The sequence below is a fragment of the Varroa destructor genome, unplaced genomic scaffold (genome assembly GCF_002443255.2).
Source record: "Varroa destructor unplaced genomic scaffold, Vdes_3.0 BEIS01000003.1, whole genome shotgun sequence".
Taxonomy (NCBI): Eukaryota; Metazoa; Arthropoda; class Arachnida; order Mesostigmata; family Varroidae; genus Varroa; species Varroa destructor.
In genome coordinates this window covers 12,937,171-12,958,795 of record NW_019211456.1, presented here as the reverse complement: position 1 = coordinate 12,958,795, position 21,625 = coordinate 12,937,171, and the positions used below count along the sequence as shown (strand labels likewise).

Genomic DNA, 21,625 nt, shown 5'->3' with positions numbered 1-21,625 from the left:
GTATCATGGTTAATTAATTAAAGCCAGCAAAGAAAAATACCTAGTTTTGTTGCATCATTAACTTTCAAATGGTGCTTAATTAATGTACACTGCTTGTTCGCACAGTGTTGCGTCCTATACACGGGACGCCAGCTCAGTCTATTTCCTGCTAAGAGCATTAGCGTGTATTAATATCTAAAAAGACGCAATGGAATCGGTTCCCCAAGTAGATAATGTTGATGCTACATAGTCAACCATGTTCTCAATTCTACCTTTCAAATGCCCGTTCACCAACAGGATGTAAATAAGGAACCTGTTCGTGCTCCCTCACCAAGCTTCTTCCCTTTTATAAAAAAAAAAAGGACAACGTGAGTTACTCACGTTTTATATGCAATAATTGCGTAACATAGTTAAATGGCAGGCGATGAGGTTTTGCTGAAAAGCCTTTAGCCTAGTAGAAGAAACGTACGACCAATTTATGGCTGATGGCAGTGCATTGAGAGTTCCGAGTTCCGCGTCGAACGCAACGAACGCGAACAAATAGATAGTTTGTTTAGCATTGAAGTAAAGGTCAGTGTGAGACCAAAAGGCAATAAATAACTATTTGTTTACTGCCAGATTAACGATAACGATGACAGCGGTAACGACCGATTTAAACATTCGAAGCTCGATAAGGTTTGATAAAAATTTTACCGTCTTAACTAGATGTACACAGATCTCCTCTCTCTCTCTCTCTCTCTCTCTCTCTCTCTCTCTCTCTCTCTCTCTCTCTCTCCCTCTCTCTCTCTCTCCCTCTCTCTCTCTCGTAAACACTTGTTCGACAAGATATTCATAGACGTTTCATTGAATCGTGAAAAACAGCAACACGAATCCAACTATGTTATGTGTAGTGAAGTAAAGCAAAATGCATCCCAATAGAGTGTGCAGAAATATTTGACGCGTCTAACAGCTGTAACGCTTTACCTTTTTGTGAGTCGACGCTACTTTATAACAGTTAACAGGTAAGTTAGTAAAGTACTTGTATCTGACTTCACCTTAAAGGAATATCGGATCCTCCTCTGAAGTACATTTACTACTAAACTTAATTGAAGTGCCGCGAATGATACACAGTATGCTAGGTTTACGAATAAGCTATTCTGGTTCTGCCTTGACCGAAAGCACGTTACCACCTGAACAAAAGAATTTGACACTCCTTTGCCAGCCTAACCTGGCGCATATATTTGTCATCCCTCAAAGGACACACACTCTGGCCGGCAAAAGGACGCATGGTAAGCGTTAACTGTATTCAGCTACTGAGAAAAATCCTATTGTAGTCCGCTTGCGGACCCGTGTATGATGCCAATAGAACAGCGGAATTCAATTATAGAAGCCACACAAGTTCGCGCCAGATTCGACCGATTAGTTTTCTTAACATTGCGTCGTTGTTTGAAGGTAGGATAAAATCACCTAGTCACTGTCAGGTATATGCCACTCGATGCCTAGATACGCAGACGCGACTACAAACAGAGAACTTCGTTCTTGTGATCGCCGTTCAACGGGTTCAACTGTGTAGTGTATGTACGTACCTGTCATAAATCAAATGGCGTCCTATTGGATTGATGCTCTAAGCATCTTGGCGTGCACTTGAATAGCCTGCAATGGCAGGATCCATTTCTCCCTGTGTGTTTGCTGCCGTGTAATGCACAGTATGGCTAATAGTTATTGATTTTCACCGATACTCAGTTAGAACTAGTAGCGATATTAGCAGTAGTTAAATAAGAGGTAATTAGTCATTGTAATAGCGGAATTATCACACGAGGTCACTCACACTCACTCCAAGGATGGGGGGCATAACATATTCATACATACCTCAGTTGCTTCAGCACGCACTCCGATCAATAACACTATGATCTAGTCGTAATTTCTTTCTTTTTTAACGCGCGACGCACTTTTCCGCATGCACTTTATGGATGAAAGACATATTTACTATTCCGCAATCACGTCCGTTCTCAACTGTTGTGTTCTCACTGATTCGCGCTAGCTGAAGAAGGGACATGGCCAGTTGATACTTCGTTGTTCTTTAGCAGCTGGGCCTACTGACAACTGTAGAAACGGAGACTTTCCGATAGTCGGTTAATTGCCAGCTTGCTTCAGGGATAGTAGCATCACGGTTGGAATTTAACTCCAACTATAATAATTATAGCGGGAAATTTCGATGTGCAGCCACTGCTCCATTGCCGTAGGGAAGCACCTGTTCCTATTGTATATGATTCTAATTGCAACAGTAACGACAGGCTAGAGTTGATAAAATATCGCGGCGACGTGTTGTTGTTTGGTTGGCTATGATCGTTGCTGCTGCTGCTGCTGCTGCTGCTGCAGCTGTTATCGTCGTACGATCAACAGGAGTATATGACAGCAAGCGTCAACTGTAGTCAGAAGGAGCTACGGCGTCGTCCCGGGTGTATTTGTAGTATTTGTAATAATCACAGTAGTTGTCATAGAAGTCATTGTTCATAATTGTTTGCGGTGCGTTTCTGGCACTAGCTCATCTCATGGCATAGCAGCACTTCCACTGCTTCTCTTTGTCCTCGTTTTGGACCTGTTTTATCGCATACGATTTTTCGTGACCGGACAGTCACGCTGTGCTTTTCAATTTCATGCAATAGATGTTGCTTGACGTGTTTACGCTCGTTGGTTTTACTCGGTTGATTTCGTCCGTCTGCAGGAGTAGCTACTAATAGCAGTAATACAAATAGGTAAAGAGCGAGAGACAGAAGGATAGACCAGCGGAAAAAAGTAAGTTCTGCCGCAGAACTTCGAAGCCGCCAGTCGCTTCGGCAATTGGTTGGCGCGCGTATTCCAATATCGGTCAAGCTGATTAGGATAATAGAGTATTTACAGACGATTGACTCAATCAACTGCTTTCGAATTGTAACTAGTTCAAAAGGCACAACCCGAATAAGCTAAAATAACTTACGCGAGGAATGAACCTACTCAGCACGACGGGCCTACAAGCGACATTGATTAATAGCGGGTCTGAAGCGTAAGAGCGTTTCAATCAGACGTTTCCTTTAAGTATAATCATAGCTTTCGCCATGTAGACGAAAGGATTCTATCCGTAAAAGAGCAAAATAGTTTTATAAACAGAGAATAAATGCTGCCACCTCTTTAGACTCATGAACCTCGCATTGCCAACGCATCCAGTCTTAATTAAGTGCTGTGCAGTGCACTCACTAAACCTAGCTTTCTTTTTTCCTATCGCAAAACATTCTACACGGCCTATGGGGTTTGAGTGACCGTCACTGTACTGCCTTATATTGTGCTTGTTGAAAAGGAAAAATAATGAGGAAGTAGAAATGTCGAAGATCCACTGAGCACCTTCTGGTCGTCAAACATCAAGGCGCAATACTTGACGCCTATCAAAGCTGTTACTGAAGCCGACTCAGGTATTACTGTCACATTTGCGAATGATCTCACTCCGTGTCGTTACGAGCCCTCGTTATACTTTATCGAGTTGGGCTAGCAGTTATTGCCGCTGTTTTCACGGGCCACTGTACATCTCCCTTCGAAAAATCGATGCCAATGTGCGTTGTATTTAGTGTTAGTATGCGATGCCTTTAAGGCACTCAGCCTGGTTAGCTCAATTTCTCTCTACCGAAAAGATAACCCTTTTTTTGCGGTATCCAAAAACTGAAACTGGGATTGGCACTAAGGATTTGAGCTTCAACCCGCTCTTATAAACTACGTTCTTTCTTTCTCCATGTGTCTCTCTTTCCCTCCGCTATTCGAAGTGCAGCTACAGATTACGCACGTATACCGATTTTCGCCAGTCTGCCGTTTCCCGAAGCTATCTTCGTATGTACGTTACACTATGTAGAGTTGACTTTGAGAGAAGATCTGTTCGTTATTTACAACTTTCTCATTAGATATACATATATATACGTATATATATGCACAATTTTTGCTTCCTGCTGCTTGAATTTTCACTTTCACACACAACTTTGTGTTGATCTGCATGGAAAAACGTATCCGTTCTGGACACGATATTCTTGCTGTGAGAAATCCGTCTTTACCAATATTGGTATAGGTTTGTTTCTCGAGCAGCTACCGTTCATTCAATAGCACCCCATCGTAATTTTCCTAAATGATACGATAATGAACCCGGATCTTTGAAACCATTGGGAGCGCACACGGCGTCGTTAGGATTTGCTTGTACCATTGGAATTATTTATAGTCGTGCTATGAAAAGCTGCATATCAAGAGCCCTACATGCTGTCATGGGGCGGAAACACATTACACGCGTAGCTCGGAGCTCGTTCAGACCCACCACTTCAATTTAACAGTGAGTAATCCAGGTACAAACTATGAATGTACACAAATTTCAATGAGTCAAAACTCAAAAAGTTAGTAATTAACAGTAACACTCCATAGTAAATGCAACAATGAAACATACATAACACACGGACATAATTCAGTGACGTTATGGCGGATTATTTTGTTTTTCCACCCTAGATTTATCCTTTTTCCTTTGTTGAGAGAAACAAGAACTCAATTTGTTCAATCTTCACTCTTCTATTTCGTTTGTTCTTCCTCCGAAAATCTTCCCGAAAGTTGACTAGAGAAAAACCACAGCACAGAAATTTGAGCGATTTTGCGCTACTAAAGATACCATGACGCGCTGTTGAAATTGATTAGACCGCTTAAAAGAGACGGTCGGTCGCTTGGCTTATCCTAGATTTATAACGATATGCCTAATGGCGATACCGGACGTAAAACTCGAAACATGGAGACTTACAACGATACAATGGTGGTACAGTTAGTACAATAGCAGCGATGGCGGACCTGTGATAGTTGAGCTGAATGGAATAGTTGGTGTACATTTATAGCTGATAAACTTTCGGCATGCGTGGCTCGGCGCGCGGAGTTTGAACTCTTACTTCACGCTGGAGCTTTCGCCCTCACGACGGCCTGCCCGCATCTGGCGTGGAAGATGCCGAGGTCCGTTTCTCTAGCCCCTTTTGTCCCGGTTTGATCGTCGCTGGCGCGCGGATTCGAGCCCCTGCAGCAGCGCCATCTAGGAGGCATCTCAACAGCTTCGTAGAGCACTAAAGCGGAGTCTTCATCCGAGTTGAACACGCCCCTAAATATAGCTGGCAAGGAAGCGAGGAAGGCAGCCACATTTGGTTTTCTACGTACAACACCGTTTGCTTACCCCACTGTCTGGTCTGCGTCCCTTTTATACACATACACACCCACGACGTACGTTCCCCAGGGTAGATCTAGATGGAAAGGCTAAATCCAAACGCCGTTTCGAAAATCGTGTTACACATGTGTTACGCTGGTGTTTCGATTTGCTGTTGACGATAGAACGATGGAGTCTGGGACTGAGGTAGATTTATTGTCCTGTTTCGTAGTGATATATACGCCGTCGATTCTGTATGCTCGTTAGACACTTTCGGTCAAGTGCTCTGGAAGAACAATTGCCAAGTGGAAGTGTGCCAAGATGGTACTGGGGGCCTCTAAACTCTGAACATATACCAACATGGAGTTGCAAAAACATTGCCAGTAGAAAAAAATTGCTAAAATAGATATTATACACAAGACAACAAGACCTAGGTTGTAGGAAGTAGGAAGACTGGATTGCTTATTCATGATTTCAAATAAACTTGATAGACGTCAAGCAATACTTACTTTTATTCAATAATAATTTGTTTTTGAGATATAATATCGTGTCTGAATGTCCCAAACATTTGATAACAGGATCTACAACTCCATTTATGAAACTCTAATTCTTCCCTAGTAAAAATCTAAAATGTAATTCGTGTCCAAACATAAACCAGCTCTTAAAATAAATATCGTTATCTTTAGTTTAATGTGAATTAAACAGTTGTGTCCCCTAAAACCTAAGCAAGCAGATATTCCTACCTTTCCAAATACAACCCAAAACACGCCGTGTGTCGTGTACACCTGTTGATGTGGCAACTGGTTCTTCAAAATAAACTTCGTCTACGGATTTTTTGAATAACTGCGTAACATTTTTATACGTTAATAACTGTAAAGATAGCGTTAATCTCTGATGTTCAACAGTTTGGAAGAAGAAGCTTAATTTAGCTGCATACGAAGCAGATTATCAATAGTGCGGATGGCCTATTCAGACTCGGTTTAGATAAAGCGAAATGAATAGATTTGATCCGATATTCAAAAACACCCGCGGGATTTTGCGATGCCTCATAATCGTGCAGCACTATACGTTAAGCAAATGAGTGTGAAATAACTTATTATACAGCAATGGTAAAATGTATCCAATCGCTTCACTAGGTCACAAACCCTTTGAAGTATTTTGTAAAGCGCTGACTCAAATATTTCGTCGTGGCGGCGTAAAGAGATTTCTTCGAGATTTGTCCTGGTCCTGTTGAGAAAATGGCTGAGTAATCGAGTCCTGTTTGTCTTGATCTTGTCTTTCAAATCATGGTTAATTTCAACCCACCGCGCATTAGAGAAGAAAGACATTTTGCCGTTCTTGATTTCTTATGTTGTTGAGATGTGCTTAATTCCCTCTTTTATTCCGCACAAAGAACAAATACAGCGACAAAATGTAAAGACATTAATGAGCACAAACCCGTGGTTTTCACATGTTATTATTCTCTCAGGATCTTTACCAACGACTTGAGTATATAGATTGTGAGGCTGCAGAAGTTCAACACTGAATCAACGTACATTGTATGTCTTATTTACATACAGACTTACTTCGTACTTCCATCGATTAGCGCTCATGAACCAATCGTAAAAAATAGTCGATCCTTTACTATTATCGAAAACTCTTGCCAGCGTTGTTATGGCTGCAGTAATTTAATTAACCCTACGGTATTAAATAAACCTGAATACAAATTATGATAGCTAGCCCGCGTCGCATCTTTGAGTTGTTGACAGGATTGCGTGACCATCACAAATAGAAATAACATTGTATGTGTTTATCAAACATATGGCCTCAACGAAACTAATGAAACACGGAGAGTTATTTTACGACTTAAACAGATGCGTTCGACTGTTATGAGCTTTCATCCGTTATATTTCTAAAATCCATATCGTTGTCCTTACTCGAAGAGATAATCCTTCGCACAGATTCAGTTTTATAGACACAAACGTGACTATTCAATGGCAAAGGGAGTAAACGGCCTGAAAGCAGTTGACAGCCGCCTTTTAAATCGGTTGAAAGGCGCGCCCGAAGACAATACTGTGTAAATTGCTTACAATTCAAAACGGCCATCTCGCTTGCTACTGTTTGCATTGAGCGCCTGCGTTACACTCGTCTCAACATGGTTTCTTGGTCGGTATTGTTTTTCAAAATCATTCTATATAAAATTCATATAGAGATGGTCAAACGACGACGTTTTAGCAAGAGAAACTAATGTAGAGAAACACAGCATTCAGGCACATACTATTTTTCCGGTAACGACGTAACGTTGATGTAACAATAACGTTTATTCTAATTGTGCCAAAAAACGCTAACCGTCGGATTATGCATAGTTAGTAGCAGTCCAGTGACGGGAGATCTCCTCAGGTAATTCTCCTTGGCTTCTATCGAGTGATCATCGCCGTCATAGTTCTGAAAGATTAGAAGGTTTTATCGAGTCTTCCTTTATAATCCAGGAAATATGAAGTCAGCGTGCTATTTCCTAAGATTGGAATGTTACTGAATACCTGTACCTGCCAAAAGCTCTTCGTTCATATACGAACTGCTAGCGTAATGTTCTTCATGTTGCGTGTTTACAGCAGTCACCAGACGAACAACACGTGCAACGGCCCACGTGCCAAAGCCTCGATCAAAACAAGTAAATTCATTTCTGATCCGACCTATTATACTAATTATCACAGTAGCTAAGTAAGACGTCTCTCTGTACCTGCCCACACAATGTATCGCGCAGTACAAGTCAGCGAAGCAAAACTGGAATATTATTTGATATATCTGCCAGCAAAAGTAGTTTGATCTGTTTGTCTGTATATCAAACCAAAAAAAAAAAATATATATATATATATATATATATATATATATATATAGGCGTAATTATCTTTCTTAATATTTCAGTGACCCAAATTATTAATGTTCTGTTCGAATAATTCATGGAATAGTTTGGAAACGTTTCTTACACCAATTTTTTGCTGTGCTTTTTTACGGTGGTCAAATGTTATTTGTCTTTATGAAGTACTTTTAAAAAACTAAGTGAGTTCCCACCAGCAATTAGAAGTTGAACATGTTATGTCATTAATCGTCAACTTAGCAATGACTCCTTTCACTTTTGCTTCGGACAAATATTTAACCTAAATTCTAAACATAAAGAAGAAAACCTGATAATTATTAAACAGCCCAGTCGGTTAAATACAAAATGAGTAACTTTTGAAGTACATGCCGTTAACAAACAGAACCCGACTAGCGAATAATTCTAGCAGTATTCTAGGAATTTGTGCATAAAACCTGCTGAACTTACTTTAAAATGAATCAGTTCAAAACGACAAACAGCTAGTAGTCACGAAAATCAACATCTAGTATTCATTTTTTGTCCCTGAAGACCACAGCGTTGTGGAAATTCATCGAAAATTGGTGAAGAGATTAGGCAGACAGGCCTTAAGTGCAAAGAGCACATAAATGGTGAAAACCGGGGAATGTTGAAGGCCAAGGAAGAAAAAAATCAGATGTGAGGACTCAAAAAACAAAAATGTATTGACGCAATGGAGTAGGCTTCCCACAAAAGCAGATTTTAAAGTCTAAGTTGAGGGAACTGTCAGCCAAAGCTGGGATTTGACATGTTATTGAATCATAACCCAAACACAGAAAATACATCAACTGAATGAAAAATTTCCAGTGAAATATAGTTAAGTCAATTGGATATGCGTGTGATGTATTCCACGTTTAGTTTGCGAAGCTGTAATTAACAGCCCCCCCCGCCCCACGGAGCATGCAGTCGCCATGGTTCAATCTTTACCGCCAGTCGAAGAGGCACCAGGCAAGGAAATGGCGTTGCTTTGTATAAAAGTTGAAATAGATGGCAATGTTTAAACGTACGGTGATGGTGGCACTTGCAATAAACGTAACGGGCATTTGCTACTATGACATGCTCGCCAAAAATAAAACAATAAATGCAGACCTGCAATCTTAAATTCCCCGAGAGATACATCGACCGTTCGCACGGCAGTCCAAAGTACCCATTTGAACACACCCACAGCCGTGCCTCAATCACTTCGTAGATTGGGCAAAGGAATCTTGAACGTTGGCTTCAAACCGCTTAATCTCCCGACCAAAGTGACAACTGGTGAGCAAATAATATCGATACACTTCGAAAGGCCGTAGACAGAGAATTTACATATGTGAACGCGAACGGTAGATAAATGGCTGCCCAAAAGCTGCCAAAGACACTACGGAAAATTACAGTGAATGGTATAAAGATACGGGTCAAACTGTACTACGCGGATGACGACGTGTACGAGACGTCAGACGCACATTGGTCTATTGTGTCTTTTTTGACGGTTGTAGCCTCAAATTATTAGCGAATATGGCATTTCTTTAAGATCGTGGGTATTGTGCAGAAAACAATCATATTATTCAGTTTTGCCGCTACCATTATATATTGGAGCCAGAAAAAAGTTATGGGGTACCGTTGTCCTAATATTAGAAATGATTAGCTTGTTTCAAAACAGTTCTCGAGCTTTTAAATATTCTTCAATTCCAATCAATTTGTTTATATTAAGATTTCCATTTTTCATCTCTTAACCGTATATAAAATGTTCAAAATAATTATACTATTTATTCCTAACTAATGAGCATGCACACTAGTGCCTAAAATGGTCCTATATAAATGTGTTTAAGGTATTCGCTCGATATTAGAATAGCTTGGGTCTCACCCCTTTATTAAATATTGGAGGTAATTTAGCCAGCTCGTTCATCCCTAATTGTCTGAATGCTGATAAAATGACATTGACGGATTTTTACGGTAGTTTCATTAACCGGTTAAAGATAGTACTTTTCTATTACTTCGATTATATAATGCATCGGCAAAAAGTAACCTTGGCTAATCGTTTTCAAACTGCGCATTTCCAGAAATGCAAAATCCCTGAGGTAAAATTATTATCTATTTGAGCCGTAGCTGCTTAAAAAAAGTATACCTTCTTAATCCTTGTAGTCATAACATTGTACGTTTCCACTGTGTATTGTTTGAATTTATGGGATCACCCTTAGGCGTAAAAGACCAATGGAAATTAGAGATCTGAGCAGATTTTAAAACTGTTATAACATTGTAGTTAAAAAAAAAAAGGAAGGCATCTCTGGATATATTCATTTTTTGCTTGGTGATATGTTCTTAATAAGTAACCTTTCACCTATATTGAATTTGCCTAACAACGGGTATGAATGAGTATATGTTATATTGATGATACGCGGTATCGAAGACGCTTTAGGCTGACATTTGCTTGTCTTCTGTTAACCACTTACATGATACAGTAAGTTGGACACGGGTCGCTGACAGTAATTTCTAATGAATTATCATATAGAGGGTCGACATTTCCTTTATGCGTCGGCGTACCTTCTTTACTTGCAGACCGTTTAAGCAATTCAATAAAAACGTTACTTCTACCCAACTCTATGTAAAAATTCTGGTTTCATTTTGCCTGGATTGTTGTGCGAAAGCGTCATTCGCTGTTGAAGACTTTCTGAGAAGGAGCAGCGCGGAAACTTTTGTTTAAACTCCGTTAAAGTGGCATGGCTGTTCAATACTCGCAGTTACCGTGCCACTGTTCTCCAAAGTTGTTATATAGATTAATATCGGGTGGTAGACTGTGTCTTGTAAATCGAAATTTAATAGAACCTTCTTCTCACAACTGTACAAAGCTATACTGAATCAAAATTGGACGTTAAAGCTTATATCAGCATAACTTCATCCTGCATTCATAAAACAACAACAACAGATGCATACAAGTTTTTCGTTAGCTCGATATATAGGCTTGATTTCAGCAACCGATATTACGATGTGTTTCCTTCAAGAGGGAGCTGGTCCAGGTGATGCACTGCGCCGGACCAATCAGTGCGTGTGTCAGGTGGAAGAATCAAGAGAATAGTATAGCCTTTATCTGGCTTCGTCTGCTTAGAACAAACGAAACTAGAAAATTTGTTATCAATTCACTAGCTAAATAATCGTCTCCAGTACCTAGTCAGCTCCTCAACTACGTTCCCTAAATATAGTGTACTGATATAGTTTGCAAGGTTAGCGCCCATAAACGAATCAAGGGTTAATTAGACTATAAACATGATTCTGTCAGCCAGGCCCCTAACTACACATTGGAATGACGCGCATGTCATTTCAGCAAAGGTACCATTAAAGTAAGCTGGTCCTTTTTCAACTCTCGAGTTTCCGAATGATGTTAGAGCAAAAGACTTGGCCAGAATCACTAAGTTAATAGCAAAAAGCTCAACGTTGCCGATACTATAATGTAGGTATTTTACACCATATTCTGCATAAACTCAACAGTTATGGCTTTTCTGCGTAATTCTTTTCTCCTGTTGGCTTAAGCTTATCGATAAGCTTCTGTTAAGTATACATTCAAGTATCATAATGAACTAATATATATAATTTAATATCATTTCGTTATAGAATCATGAAGAGTGAATAGCTGCTTCGCCGCAAAACAATTTATATCCAATGTGTGCATGAAAAAAGGGTCAGACGAAAAAAGTATAAAACCTCGTTTTGTATGTGTAGCAACGCTACTGAACACTTGAATTTCATAATAATAATCATATTGTATAATCACTAGTACCTACTCCCATTTCGTGCAGAGCGTGAAATTTAAGGAAATCAATTTTTGGACAGAGCAATTTTTGTTCGACGAATGGTAATGGCATGCTACTCAGTGTTTGTAACGAATCGAGAAACAACTAGCACCAGGCTCGCTTGGCCTAATAAAGTGTTTTGCTTGTAATTATTTTTTCAGAAAACTCAAACCCTGAGACTTACACATTTTCTCCGCATGAGTATAATTCGGACAATTATTATTTAACATATAGGTGTACATGAATATAAAGTATATTAAACAAGGTGGCTCAGAGGCGAGGCGTATGGACGTTTCAAATGCTAATCTGAGGACTCCCATATAGTTTATAGATAAGCTAGCGTCACCCACTTCGTAGTACCCCCTGCGGACTCGCAGTTTTTGGTAAAAGCTGCACAAATCGTGATAATCAATGTGGTGTTTTCATGGGATTAAATTGTCCACCTGTCCTTTATAGGCCTCGGGGTGCGTTAAAAAACGTCGGGCCGATGTTCTCTATGTTGACGTTCGCTCTTGCAACAGGGCGCTGACGCTACTGAACGATCGTTCTGCAGTAGATTTTCAGTGAACAACGTAGAAGCGTGACACGTGTACCACACAGTGTTTCGTGAACCCCCTAGCAGGCGCCCATTAACGGATTAGCTTGAATTACTTTCTTTGGTATGGGCTGGGGTTACTTTGCTGAGACGCAATATGATACCGTAGGATTCATATTAAGGTTAAATACGACAATTACAGTCGTTAAACAAAGCCTTTTGGGGATCAAGCATATTGTGAGGGGGCGAGAAATCTCTTTTGAACTTTGTATCCTGGATGGCTATGCATTCTATCATAATTAGCTTAATTTTCAACTAACAAAGATAAGCAATGTGTTCGATTTTATACGTAGGCAAACATCCTGCCTGTCCACAAGATAAGATTTTGCAAAATTTCATCGCCCTAGCTTTTCCAAGCTCTAAACGTCGATTAAGTGATCTCAATGTCCGTGACTTGGTAGTCAACGTTGAGACCACGGAAAAGCTGGAATGATGAGATTGGTAAGCGATAAATGACTGACTTCTTTCAGTATATGAAGATGTATCTCGAGGACTTCACCTGGCACCTTACCAAAGCTTAACCTTTCTAATAAGGGCTTCCATAGTAAAGTCGCAAATGTGACTTCGAAATTAACGAACACAGAATAATAGAGAACGTATATGGTTCTGAATTTTGTTTAGTAAAATTGCGGATGCAGTCATCGGAAGCCTCTGGTTGCGAAGGTCATGTTGCTTTTCCACAGGTAGATTGATAAGATTCAAAAAATTCTTAAGGCGGGCTGTGAACATTCTGCGATGTAGTTTATATCACAGAATAGATCACAGTTTTAGAGTAAGGACCATAAAAGGTACTGAAATTGCAACTTAATGTTTCTAATTAGTTGCGTATAAAGCTTAATTATAGTGATCTTTGCAGGCAAAATAGGATATAAGTTTACATTACGTAGTGCTGTTCTTATCAACAGCCTCTTTTTTTTTTTAGAGAACTTCTATACGTTTGAGGACATGGGATCAGCCATTCTGTGGAAGTATAATTCTATTATTATCGTAGGAAGGAGTACCACGATAGCCTCTCCCGGGATCTGAGTTCGTCGATCTGCAATGAATTTGATGACTAGTAACCTATTAAGTGTAGCTGTTTGCTGCACTTATTAGGTTACTAGACCTGCACCCGAAGCTGTCAGACCCTGTTAAACTTCACTATTTGTGACAAACAAGTATGTCTATGATGAAATGATCCTGCTGATCAGTGAATGTATGCACATTTTGACTGGACTCAGTCCAAAAGCCTTGAAAAAATAGAATAGCCATTAAAAACATAATATATTTTTAATAATCTTTTATTATAACATATTTTTAATAATCCGTTTATTAATTTACGAAGAAGATAGTCTATGTGCGACAAACGAACCTCTTTGAGTTCGACTTCGGTTACCTTTGACTTTTAAATAAATCCCTCTCATTGCCCGGCAATTCATGAAAAATAGATTCCTGAGCTACGCGTTTACCAAAACATAGGTAATTATAAAAGACAACCTGGACACAGAAAAAGAATCACAGCTCTATGCAAAATACACAACGATATTGATGCAATTGAATAGGTTTTTTTACAGTACAGCATTTAAGAGATGCTTTTCCAGCATGATCTTCTGCGCTTCAGCTACTAAGACAGTAATGTTTAAATAATTTTATCTGTTTGTGGGTCTTCGTAATGACCATACGGCACAAAGGTCCATATGGTCGTTACGCAATTTCTGCTTGGACATATGACCATGTGCGTGACTTTATGCCTGCATTAGCTATTTGGCAGTCAAAAAGTTCGTGAGAAACTTCCTGATAATATTTCCTGTTTCACCTGACGCTGGGACATGGTGTCCACCATCATATTCGAAGATCTCTGGATTTTTGAATAATCGACTAAATGCGCGGGCCCTTTCCGGAGATATTACCTGTAATAAATTGCGAAATGTTCAGATTGACTTGAATTTCAAGTGTTATGTAAATTCATATGAACCCAGGTCTTTTGTATAAACTAATATTTGTCTTTTATTACAGAATAAATGGTTCCGAACAGTTAAAGGGTACATGATTTCATACATTTTGTAAATATCTTAATTTCACAAAAAGCAATAATTAGGTATAATCTATATTACGAAAATAGCTACTTCTAAGAAGCGATAGAAGTATAATTAGTTCTCCGCAATCTAAAATGGCTATCGACATATAATTTAAAGTTATTATCATCTCATTAATGTAAATTTCACCATGTGCTAGACATTTTGTCAATTGATTTCTTAAATTTTATTAAGCCATTGGTCCTGATGGTATCAATATGTTCCACAAACTAAATTCACACGCTTCTCACGTACTATTTCGGGAACTGCTCTAAGCTGTTACTGAAATGCGACATTCGGTAATTTCGCTTACGAAATATAGTGCATACCACTTGTTTAGATGCCTAAGTATACAGCTTATGGAAGTTCTGCAGCATTTGCTCTCAACAGGATCGTTTCAGTTGCTTTCAAATTTTATGCACAATACAAAAACGGACAATCATCAAAAGTTTCAGCACTGATATTCAGAAAAATGGTAATTAAACATTAAATAAAAACAACGTTTCAATAGGCCTACTCTACCTACTCAACGAAATAGTTTTTACGTACTAACAAACCTGATCCGTTTTTCCAATAAGATGAAGGCTTGGAATTTCTATTGGCGTGGCAACTTGATGACTTCGTGGTTCGACACCGCAAACGCACACAATAAACCTAAAGTTGACCCGAGGGTTCAGTTTATACGTGGGATGAGGTTTTTCAAGAAAATGTAGAAGAAGACATGCTAAGGAAGCTCCCTGGAAACAAGCGCGATCAAATCATTGGAACATTATAATACCGAATCTCAGGCGTATTAGAATAGAAACATTGAGTAATTATTTATTACGAGCATATTCCGATCCGGCGTTATTAGAGTTAAGTAGAATTAAAATAAAATGTTGGGTGCTTAGCAGATGTCAAGGGATATACGCAGAGAAGGTCGGCTGTTGCCTGTGCCAACGAACGTAATTCAAATCTCTTGTGTAACTCAATTTGACCTAAACTAAGCAGATTTTAAAAAAATTTGAGCTAAAACATATCTAACCTGGGAGAAGGCGAAAATTCCGTCAAATGGGCCCTCTTTCACGACAGCATCACCTATAGCATCTAACGAGCTTTGCAAGCCTAAAGACAAGTAAAAGAGAACACACAAACAAAATTGAAAATAAGTTGAGCTGGAACAAGTTTAACTGGCGTGAATGCAAAGATATACCATCATATTTAGCTAATTACTCATGACAGTGCTTTTAAATAAATCTAGACACAGCTATGCTCAATAACTATATTGTTGTGTCTGGCTTCGAAATACCTAGACATAACGAATGGAGGTATTTGTTATTTTACAGGACACTTTTAACATAAAAACGTTCCATTTTTAAGTTTTTAAGCTCGATAAACACCTGGCAACAAACCGAAATTTAATTGATATATAATTTAATTGATTATAGACATAATTATATAGAATAATAATAATACTGACAGTTTGATTGTTAATACGTGCTCCACTTCTGCCAATAGTTCGCACGAAATAGCAGTGATCGTCGGCATAGTGTCTCAGAGGATATATATAAAAGCCATGTATATAGCCTGGATAGACAACAAGTCGCGTATTCGATTCCCCATTACGTTACACGTCTATTAAATACATTTTTTTGTATTACGTTCCACAAGTACTACCCTTAACAGACTTATGACAGGCGCTCATGATGCGAACTACTGTTCTGCGAAATTAGTTAGATACGCTGGAGCTAACGCAGCATCTTGTAATATCGATAACTCCTGAGGGCATTGTGCAATGTATACGCATTGATTTCTGATCAATAAGAATTAGTGATTTCGATACATAGTACATAATGAGTCCTCCAAGTGTACCTGTTGGATCTTCAGGCGAATCTGACGCGGAAGCTTCTACATTTTCGTATAGCCAGCCTCGTTTCTTAGAGTCTCCATCAATGATCAATGGAGCATCTATAATCACGTAGTCAGCAAGAGATTTGGTTTTCTGTCGAAAAGCTCCACATTTCGAGCGGAAGCTAGCAGCATCTTGCTGATATCCATGCAAAGCTAAGATACGCAACTTCTGTCCCGACATCGAGAAAGTACGTTTGATTTAAGTGGCCTAAATAAATTCCCAACTACAAACAAGAAGGCAATTACCTTGTAGGGTTTTGTAAAGCGTTGTAGTGAATAAAGTGGTAAATAAAATTCAAAAGATCGAAAAGACCCGTGCATTCCGTTTTAAAAATATCTTATGCCAGATAAAATTGCTGCTAAATATATCCGTACGGCGTCTACAAAATGCAGTCAAAGTCCCCAGATAATCAGCACTAGCCTATTTCTATATTTCATAAAAGTTTTTCCAAAGGCAAAGTTGTCTCAGTTCAGCTTTACTTATTCATCCAAAAAGGTTGTTGCGCCTCTATCTTTTTAAAATAAAAAAAATTCTTATTAAAATATGTCAAATGTTCAGTTTTCCCCGTTAAACTATAAAAATAACAAGCACCGCACTCAATCATGGCTCGGCCACTGCTTCTGGTTGATTTTCATTGGTCAAAGAAATGTACCGAACTCATACTATGATACGAATTACAACTACTTCACATTAATTGTCATATAATCTTATCTAACCGGAAGGGTATTTTGGAAAAAGTAACAACTTTTATTGACTTTAGGGAAGTTGGGTTAAATAGAACGTTGTTGGGTTAATAAAGACGTTACATGTTTCTGCAGAATATTTTATTCGAAGTAAATTTTGTAGGTATCATAAGGTCTAGAAAATATAAAATGTGCGCGATAATTTCAGAATTTGAACTGTCGATCTGCAGCTTGCTGTATTTAGTTTAAAGCTGAAATTAAGATATGTCAAATTATGTTCTTACGCTATTTAGTATCCGGTCTATTCTTGCCCAACATCAAGCGTAATAATGATTATTTTTCAACATCATTATGGTCAACACAGAAACGCGTGTTTACACACAGTATCTTCTTCGACACCAAGCTACAAATATTTTTAATTTTCGCTCCATCCTGTGTGGGGCACTTGACCAGCTATGAGATGGCGCTGCAGCTCCTCATGGGTTAGTGGTTACCGGCAGCCTGCTCGTGCCCTACAAACAGCTCTGCCTACGCCGTATCGCTCATTCGCGCAATCTAAATCGAGATTTAAAGCTTTAATAAAGTGAGCCATGTAATTTCGTTTATTTGCGAAATTGTGGGCCGATTTTTTCAAAAAAGTCACATAATGACTGCTTCGATCGGTAAGTTCCAACCCTTTATTGTTCAGTCTAGCGGTGTCTGTGTTCCGCTGTCGGTTGCGGTTCGCGTTCGATTGTTTTGTCAACATGTAACGTACGGTCCGGCTGATCTCTCTCCCTCCCATCGAGCGAGTGGAGCTTTGAGTTAATTTAACACGGGCGTGCTGCGCTTTGTTGGCAGGCGGCAATTCGCCCGATCTGTCAGTGTTGCACGAAGCTTTGGTGGGTGGTCTTCCCTTCATTGAGAGCTGCTGTTGCATCCTGGGCAACGCCATCCACGAAAAATGGGTGTGCTATCAAACGGCAGTCCAATTGTAATCGGCCCGCTCGAGTACAAACGTCACTCATGGTGGGCGCGTATGAATCCCGACAAACAGGAGACTATGCTCAAGTTGTTGATACTATCCACGGCATGTATATTGTCATTCTCATGTCGATTATTCAGCGTACTACGATTTGAAAGTGTTATTCACGAATTTGATCCATACTTTAATTATCGAACAACGCAGTTCCTTTCGGATAATGGCTTCTACGCTTTCCACAATTGGTTCGACGACCGGGCTTGGTACCCCCTGGGGCGCATCATTGGGGGTACCATCTATCCCGGTCTGATGGTCACATCAGCGGCTATCTACTATGTGCTTAACGCGTTGAACATCACCGTCGATGTGCGAAACGTATGCGTGTTTCTGGCGCCAGCGTTTTCGTCGCTCACGACGCTCGTGACGTATCTGTTAACGAAAGAACTTGCTGACAGTGGTAGTGGATTGGTTGCCGCCGCAATGATCTCGATTGTTCCGGGCTATATTTCGCGGTCGGTGGCGGGCTCATATGATAACGAGGGAATTGCAATATTCTGTATGCTATTAACGTACTACTTATGGGTGAAGTCAGTGAAAACCGGATCTGTTCTTGTTTCGTCGGCGTGCGCTCTCGCCTATTTTTACATGGTTTCTTCGTGGGGGGGCTACGTCTTCCTCATCAACCTAATTCCACTTCATGTGCTGACGCTCATGCTAACCGGGCGCTTTAGCCACCGAATCTACACGGCATACTCCATTGTATACTGCCTCGGGACACTTTTGTCGATGCAAATACCATTTGTCGGTTTTCAGCCGGTACAATCATCAGAGCACATGGCCGCCCTAGGCGTGTTTGGTCTTTGTCAACTTTACGCTTTCCACGAATATCTACAGTCAAAGCTGTCCAAAGAGCATTTTGAGGTGCTCTTCCGTGCCGTAGTTCTCGTTGCGATGGCTACTACAGGAACAGGGATTGTCATAGCGACGGCGCTGGGCAAAATCGCGCCGTGGACTGGACGGTTCTACTCGCTGCTGGACCCCTCATACGCAAAAAACAACATCCCAATTATCGCCTCAGTGTCTGAGCACCAGCCAACAGCATGGTCATCCTTCTATTTCGATCTTCAACTGCTCTGTTTCCTGTTTCCTGTTGGAATGTACTTTTGCTTCAAGAAAATTACAGATGCAAATATATTTATCATTCTCTATGGAGTGACATCGATCTATTTTGCTGGAGTGATGGTTCGACTCATGCTGGTATTGGCACCGGTCATGTGCATTCTTGGCGGGATAGGCATGTCCAACATGCTCGTCAATTACACTAAGCTCATGTGCAATAAGACAGACAAGAAAACTAAGAAAAGTAAGTTTACATATACTTCTTATAGAGACTTCATATAACACATTTCACTATTTTTTTTCATTTTACTTATAACAATCATTGTCTTTGATTGTAAATATTCACAAATTGCAAATTTTATATCTTTAAATTTAAGCCCATTAGTGATACTAGCTCCCTAATCTAGTTCTTTAAAGCAAAATCTAATGCCATTCTTTGATTTATGCCTTGCATTTTAAAATCTCCTTCCAGTGGAAGGACCAAGCCCTCTACCGAAGGAGAAGATCGGCCAAGCGTTCATCATTATCATGGCTGTCTTCATGATCTCCTATGCTCTTCACTGCACGTGGGTAACATCAGAGGCATACTCGAGTCCATCTATAGTGCTCTCGGCCCGAGCTCACGATGGTTCGCGGATTATCTTCGACGACTTCCGTGAAGCTTACTACTGGCTGAGGCAAAATACGCCCGAAAACTCCAAAGTAATGTCGTGGTGGGATTACGGTTATCAGATAACAGCTATGGCTAATCGGACTATTCTAGTTGACAACAATACATGGAATAATACCCACATTTCACGCGTTGGCCAGGCAATGGCTTCAGACGAAAGGACGGCATACGAAATTATGCGTGAACTTGATGTCGACTATGTTCTTGTAATTTTCGGCGGTCTCTCAGGTTATAGCTCTGACGACATCAACAAATTTCTTTGGATGGTTCGCATTGGTGGGTCGACGGAGAAGGGTCGCCATATCAAAGAACAAGACTACTACACACCATCAGGCGAATTCCGCGTCGATAAGGATGGCTCGCCAACACTTCTCAATTGCCTCATGTACAAGTTATGCTACTATCGATTCGGCTCGGCGTACACTGAGGGAGGAAAGCCGGCCGGATATGACCGGGTTAGAAATGCCGAGATCGGAAACAAAGATTTTGAACTTGAGGTGCTTGAAGAAGCGTACACGACTGAGCACTGGCTTGTCAGGATCTACAAGGTCAAAGATCTACCTAATCGGGGTGTAATGTAGCGCTGATGTCGTTGAGTATATCGTTACGAACTGAAGTCAGTTAAACGTGACATACTAAAACCTCGCGTTAGGGCTTATGAAAGGGCATCTTGTAAATTGTATTAAGTCGTTGAAATATAAACTTGTAGCAAGCTTTTGTGATAATATTTCTGTTAGTTCTCTTAAAGGAGTCGAATAAAGATCTTTCTGACACCGAGTAAAACAAATGTCGCTGTCAAGTAATTACGTGTGTTTATCGTTCATCGTCGTGTATTTTTGTTGTTCAAAGGCGGGCAAACAAGCTCTATTAAAATGACGTACAACTCGTATTGGACAAGCATGAAGTTAAAAATGAATGTTTTTTACATTGTATAGAAAACTATTCTAGACACAAATGCCACTGTACGAAGCTGAACAAAGTTGACTTTTTAATTTCTTAATGAAGTACACTTTCAGTCGTCAGAACGAGCGATCGGTATTAATCACGACGTGAAGAAACTTGCGTAAATGAACATTAATGTCTAGCAGAGGAAATACCAGGACAGTTTTATATTACGCGATCTTCTTTGAATTTTTAGTGCTGGCAAACATCAACCGCGTCATCGAGACTAGGAATACCATCAGCTAAGCCAGTTAATATTTATGAACACTGAACAAATGTATCATAAGTCGAAAATTATATTTTTATTGCCTTGTACATTCGGTAAGCAAGAAAAGGGAGAGAGGTGCCCTCTCTCCCTTTTCTTGCGTGGTCCAGTAATCATACAATCATGATCCAGTAAACTATGCGAATAACTACGGTGTTGAATAGTCAGCTACTAACTTTAATTATTCGTGTTACCTGAACGTTTCAGTTCTAAATTAACAAAGAAAACTAAATCAAGGATGAATTCGATGTGTAGCCAGGATGGAAAAAATGGAATGAATGATTATGAATAATAAAGTGATTATAAATATAGATATTAAATAAGTATGTAGATAAGAGGAATGCTGTCGGGGGCGTTACAAATGTCGAAGGCAGCAATACGAAACGAAGAACGAGGGTGAAGGTATAATTTAATAAATTTGCCAACCAAAGACAAACAAAAACAGGCATTGTTATATTCCTAGATAATTGACTCGTATGATATTTTGATGTGAGTCGCTTTGAAACTTACATTTCATAATGAATAAAGGCAGGCAACCAAATTCTCGTTGAGTAAAAAGCTATTGGCTCAGTCGTGGCTGGGAGACTTATGAGTCTCTGCTATGTTTAGGTACGTGCGTTTCATGGGTGCACAAATGGAAGTAACAGAATTCATAAACAATTTTAGTAC

The 21,625-nt window shown here is 39.7% G+C and overlaps 3 protein-coding genes and 1 long non-coding RNA gene across 5 annotated transcripts in view; 2 read left to right on the top strand and 2 right to left on the bottom strand.

The window, feature by feature from the left end:
• The window catches only part of LOC111248405 (glutamate receptor ionotropic, kainate 2-like), a 315,895-nt gene extending 310,966 nt beyond the window's left edge, over positions 1-4,929 (bottom strand). For both annotated transcript variants that reach the window (XM_086985510.1, XM_022800707.2), the window contains exon 1: positions 1,545-4,929. The gene's annotated coding sequence lies outside the window, so the exon portion shown is untranslated. The remainder of the gene's footprint in view (positions 1-1,544) is intronic.
• A 2,136-nt stretch (positions 4,930-7,065) lies between these two features.
• LOC147756542 (uncharacterized) lies at positions 7,066-13,628 on the top strand. Its single transcript, XR_015324608.1, has 3 exons — positions 7,066-7,285; positions 7,732-7,790; positions 13,294-13,628. It is a non-coding gene; the product is annotated as an uncharacterized LOC147756542 (long non-coding RNA).
• Positions 13,629-13,635: 7 nt separating this feature from the next.
• Positions 13,636-17,642, bottom strand: LOC111246211 (esterase OVCA2-like). Its single transcript, XM_022795448.2, has 5 exons — positions 17,284-17,642; positions 16,277-16,539; positions 15,450-15,529; positions 14,983-15,162; positions 13,636-14,260 (listed from the first exon to the last, which is right to left on the bottom strand). The coding sequence occupies exons 2-5, from the start codon at positions 16,494-16,496 to the stop codon at positions 14,111-14,113; spliced, it is 630 nt and encodes a 209-aa protein (XP_022651183.1). The 5' UTR covers positions 16,497-16,539; positions 17,284-17,642; the 3' UTR covers positions 13,636-14,110.
• A 105-nt stretch (positions 17,643-17,747) lies between these two features.
• Stt3A (catalytic subunit 3A of the oligosaccharyltransferase complex) lies at positions 17,748-21,398 on the top strand. Its single transcript, XM_022795433.2, has 2 exons — positions 17,748-19,323; positions 19,552-21,398. Exons 1-2 carry the CDS (start codon positions 17,943-17,945, stop codon positions 20,328-20,330), a joined length of 2,160 nt encoding a protein of 719 aa, XP_022651168.1. The 5' UTR covers positions 17,748-17,942; the 3' UTR covers positions 20,331-21,398.
• Positions 21,399-21,625: the final 227 nt, after the last annotated feature.

Bases quoted from the DNA above. Each gene is read 5' to 3' on its own strand.
- LOC111246211 (XM_022795448.2), bottom strand. From the start codon at position 16,496: ATGTCGGGACAGAAGTTGCGTATCTTAGCTTTGCATGGATATCAGCAA. The intron at 15,163-15,449 runs GTTAGATATGTT...GCTTGTTTCCAG, and splicing joins GAATTTTCGCCTTCTCCCAG to GGAGCTTCCTTAGCATGTCT. The intron at 14,261-14,982 runs GTTTGTTAGTAC...AATTTATTACAG, and splicing joins TTATTGGAAAAACGGATCAG to GTAATATCTCCGGAAAGGGC.
- Stt3A (XM_022795433.2), top strand. From the start codon at position 17,943: ATGGGTGTGCTATCAAACGGCAGTCCAATTGTAATCGGCCCGCTCGAG. The intron at 19,324-19,551 runs GTAAGTTTACAT...ATCTCCTTCCAG, and splicing joins AGACAAGAAAACTAAGAAAA to TGGAAGGACCAAGCCCTCTA.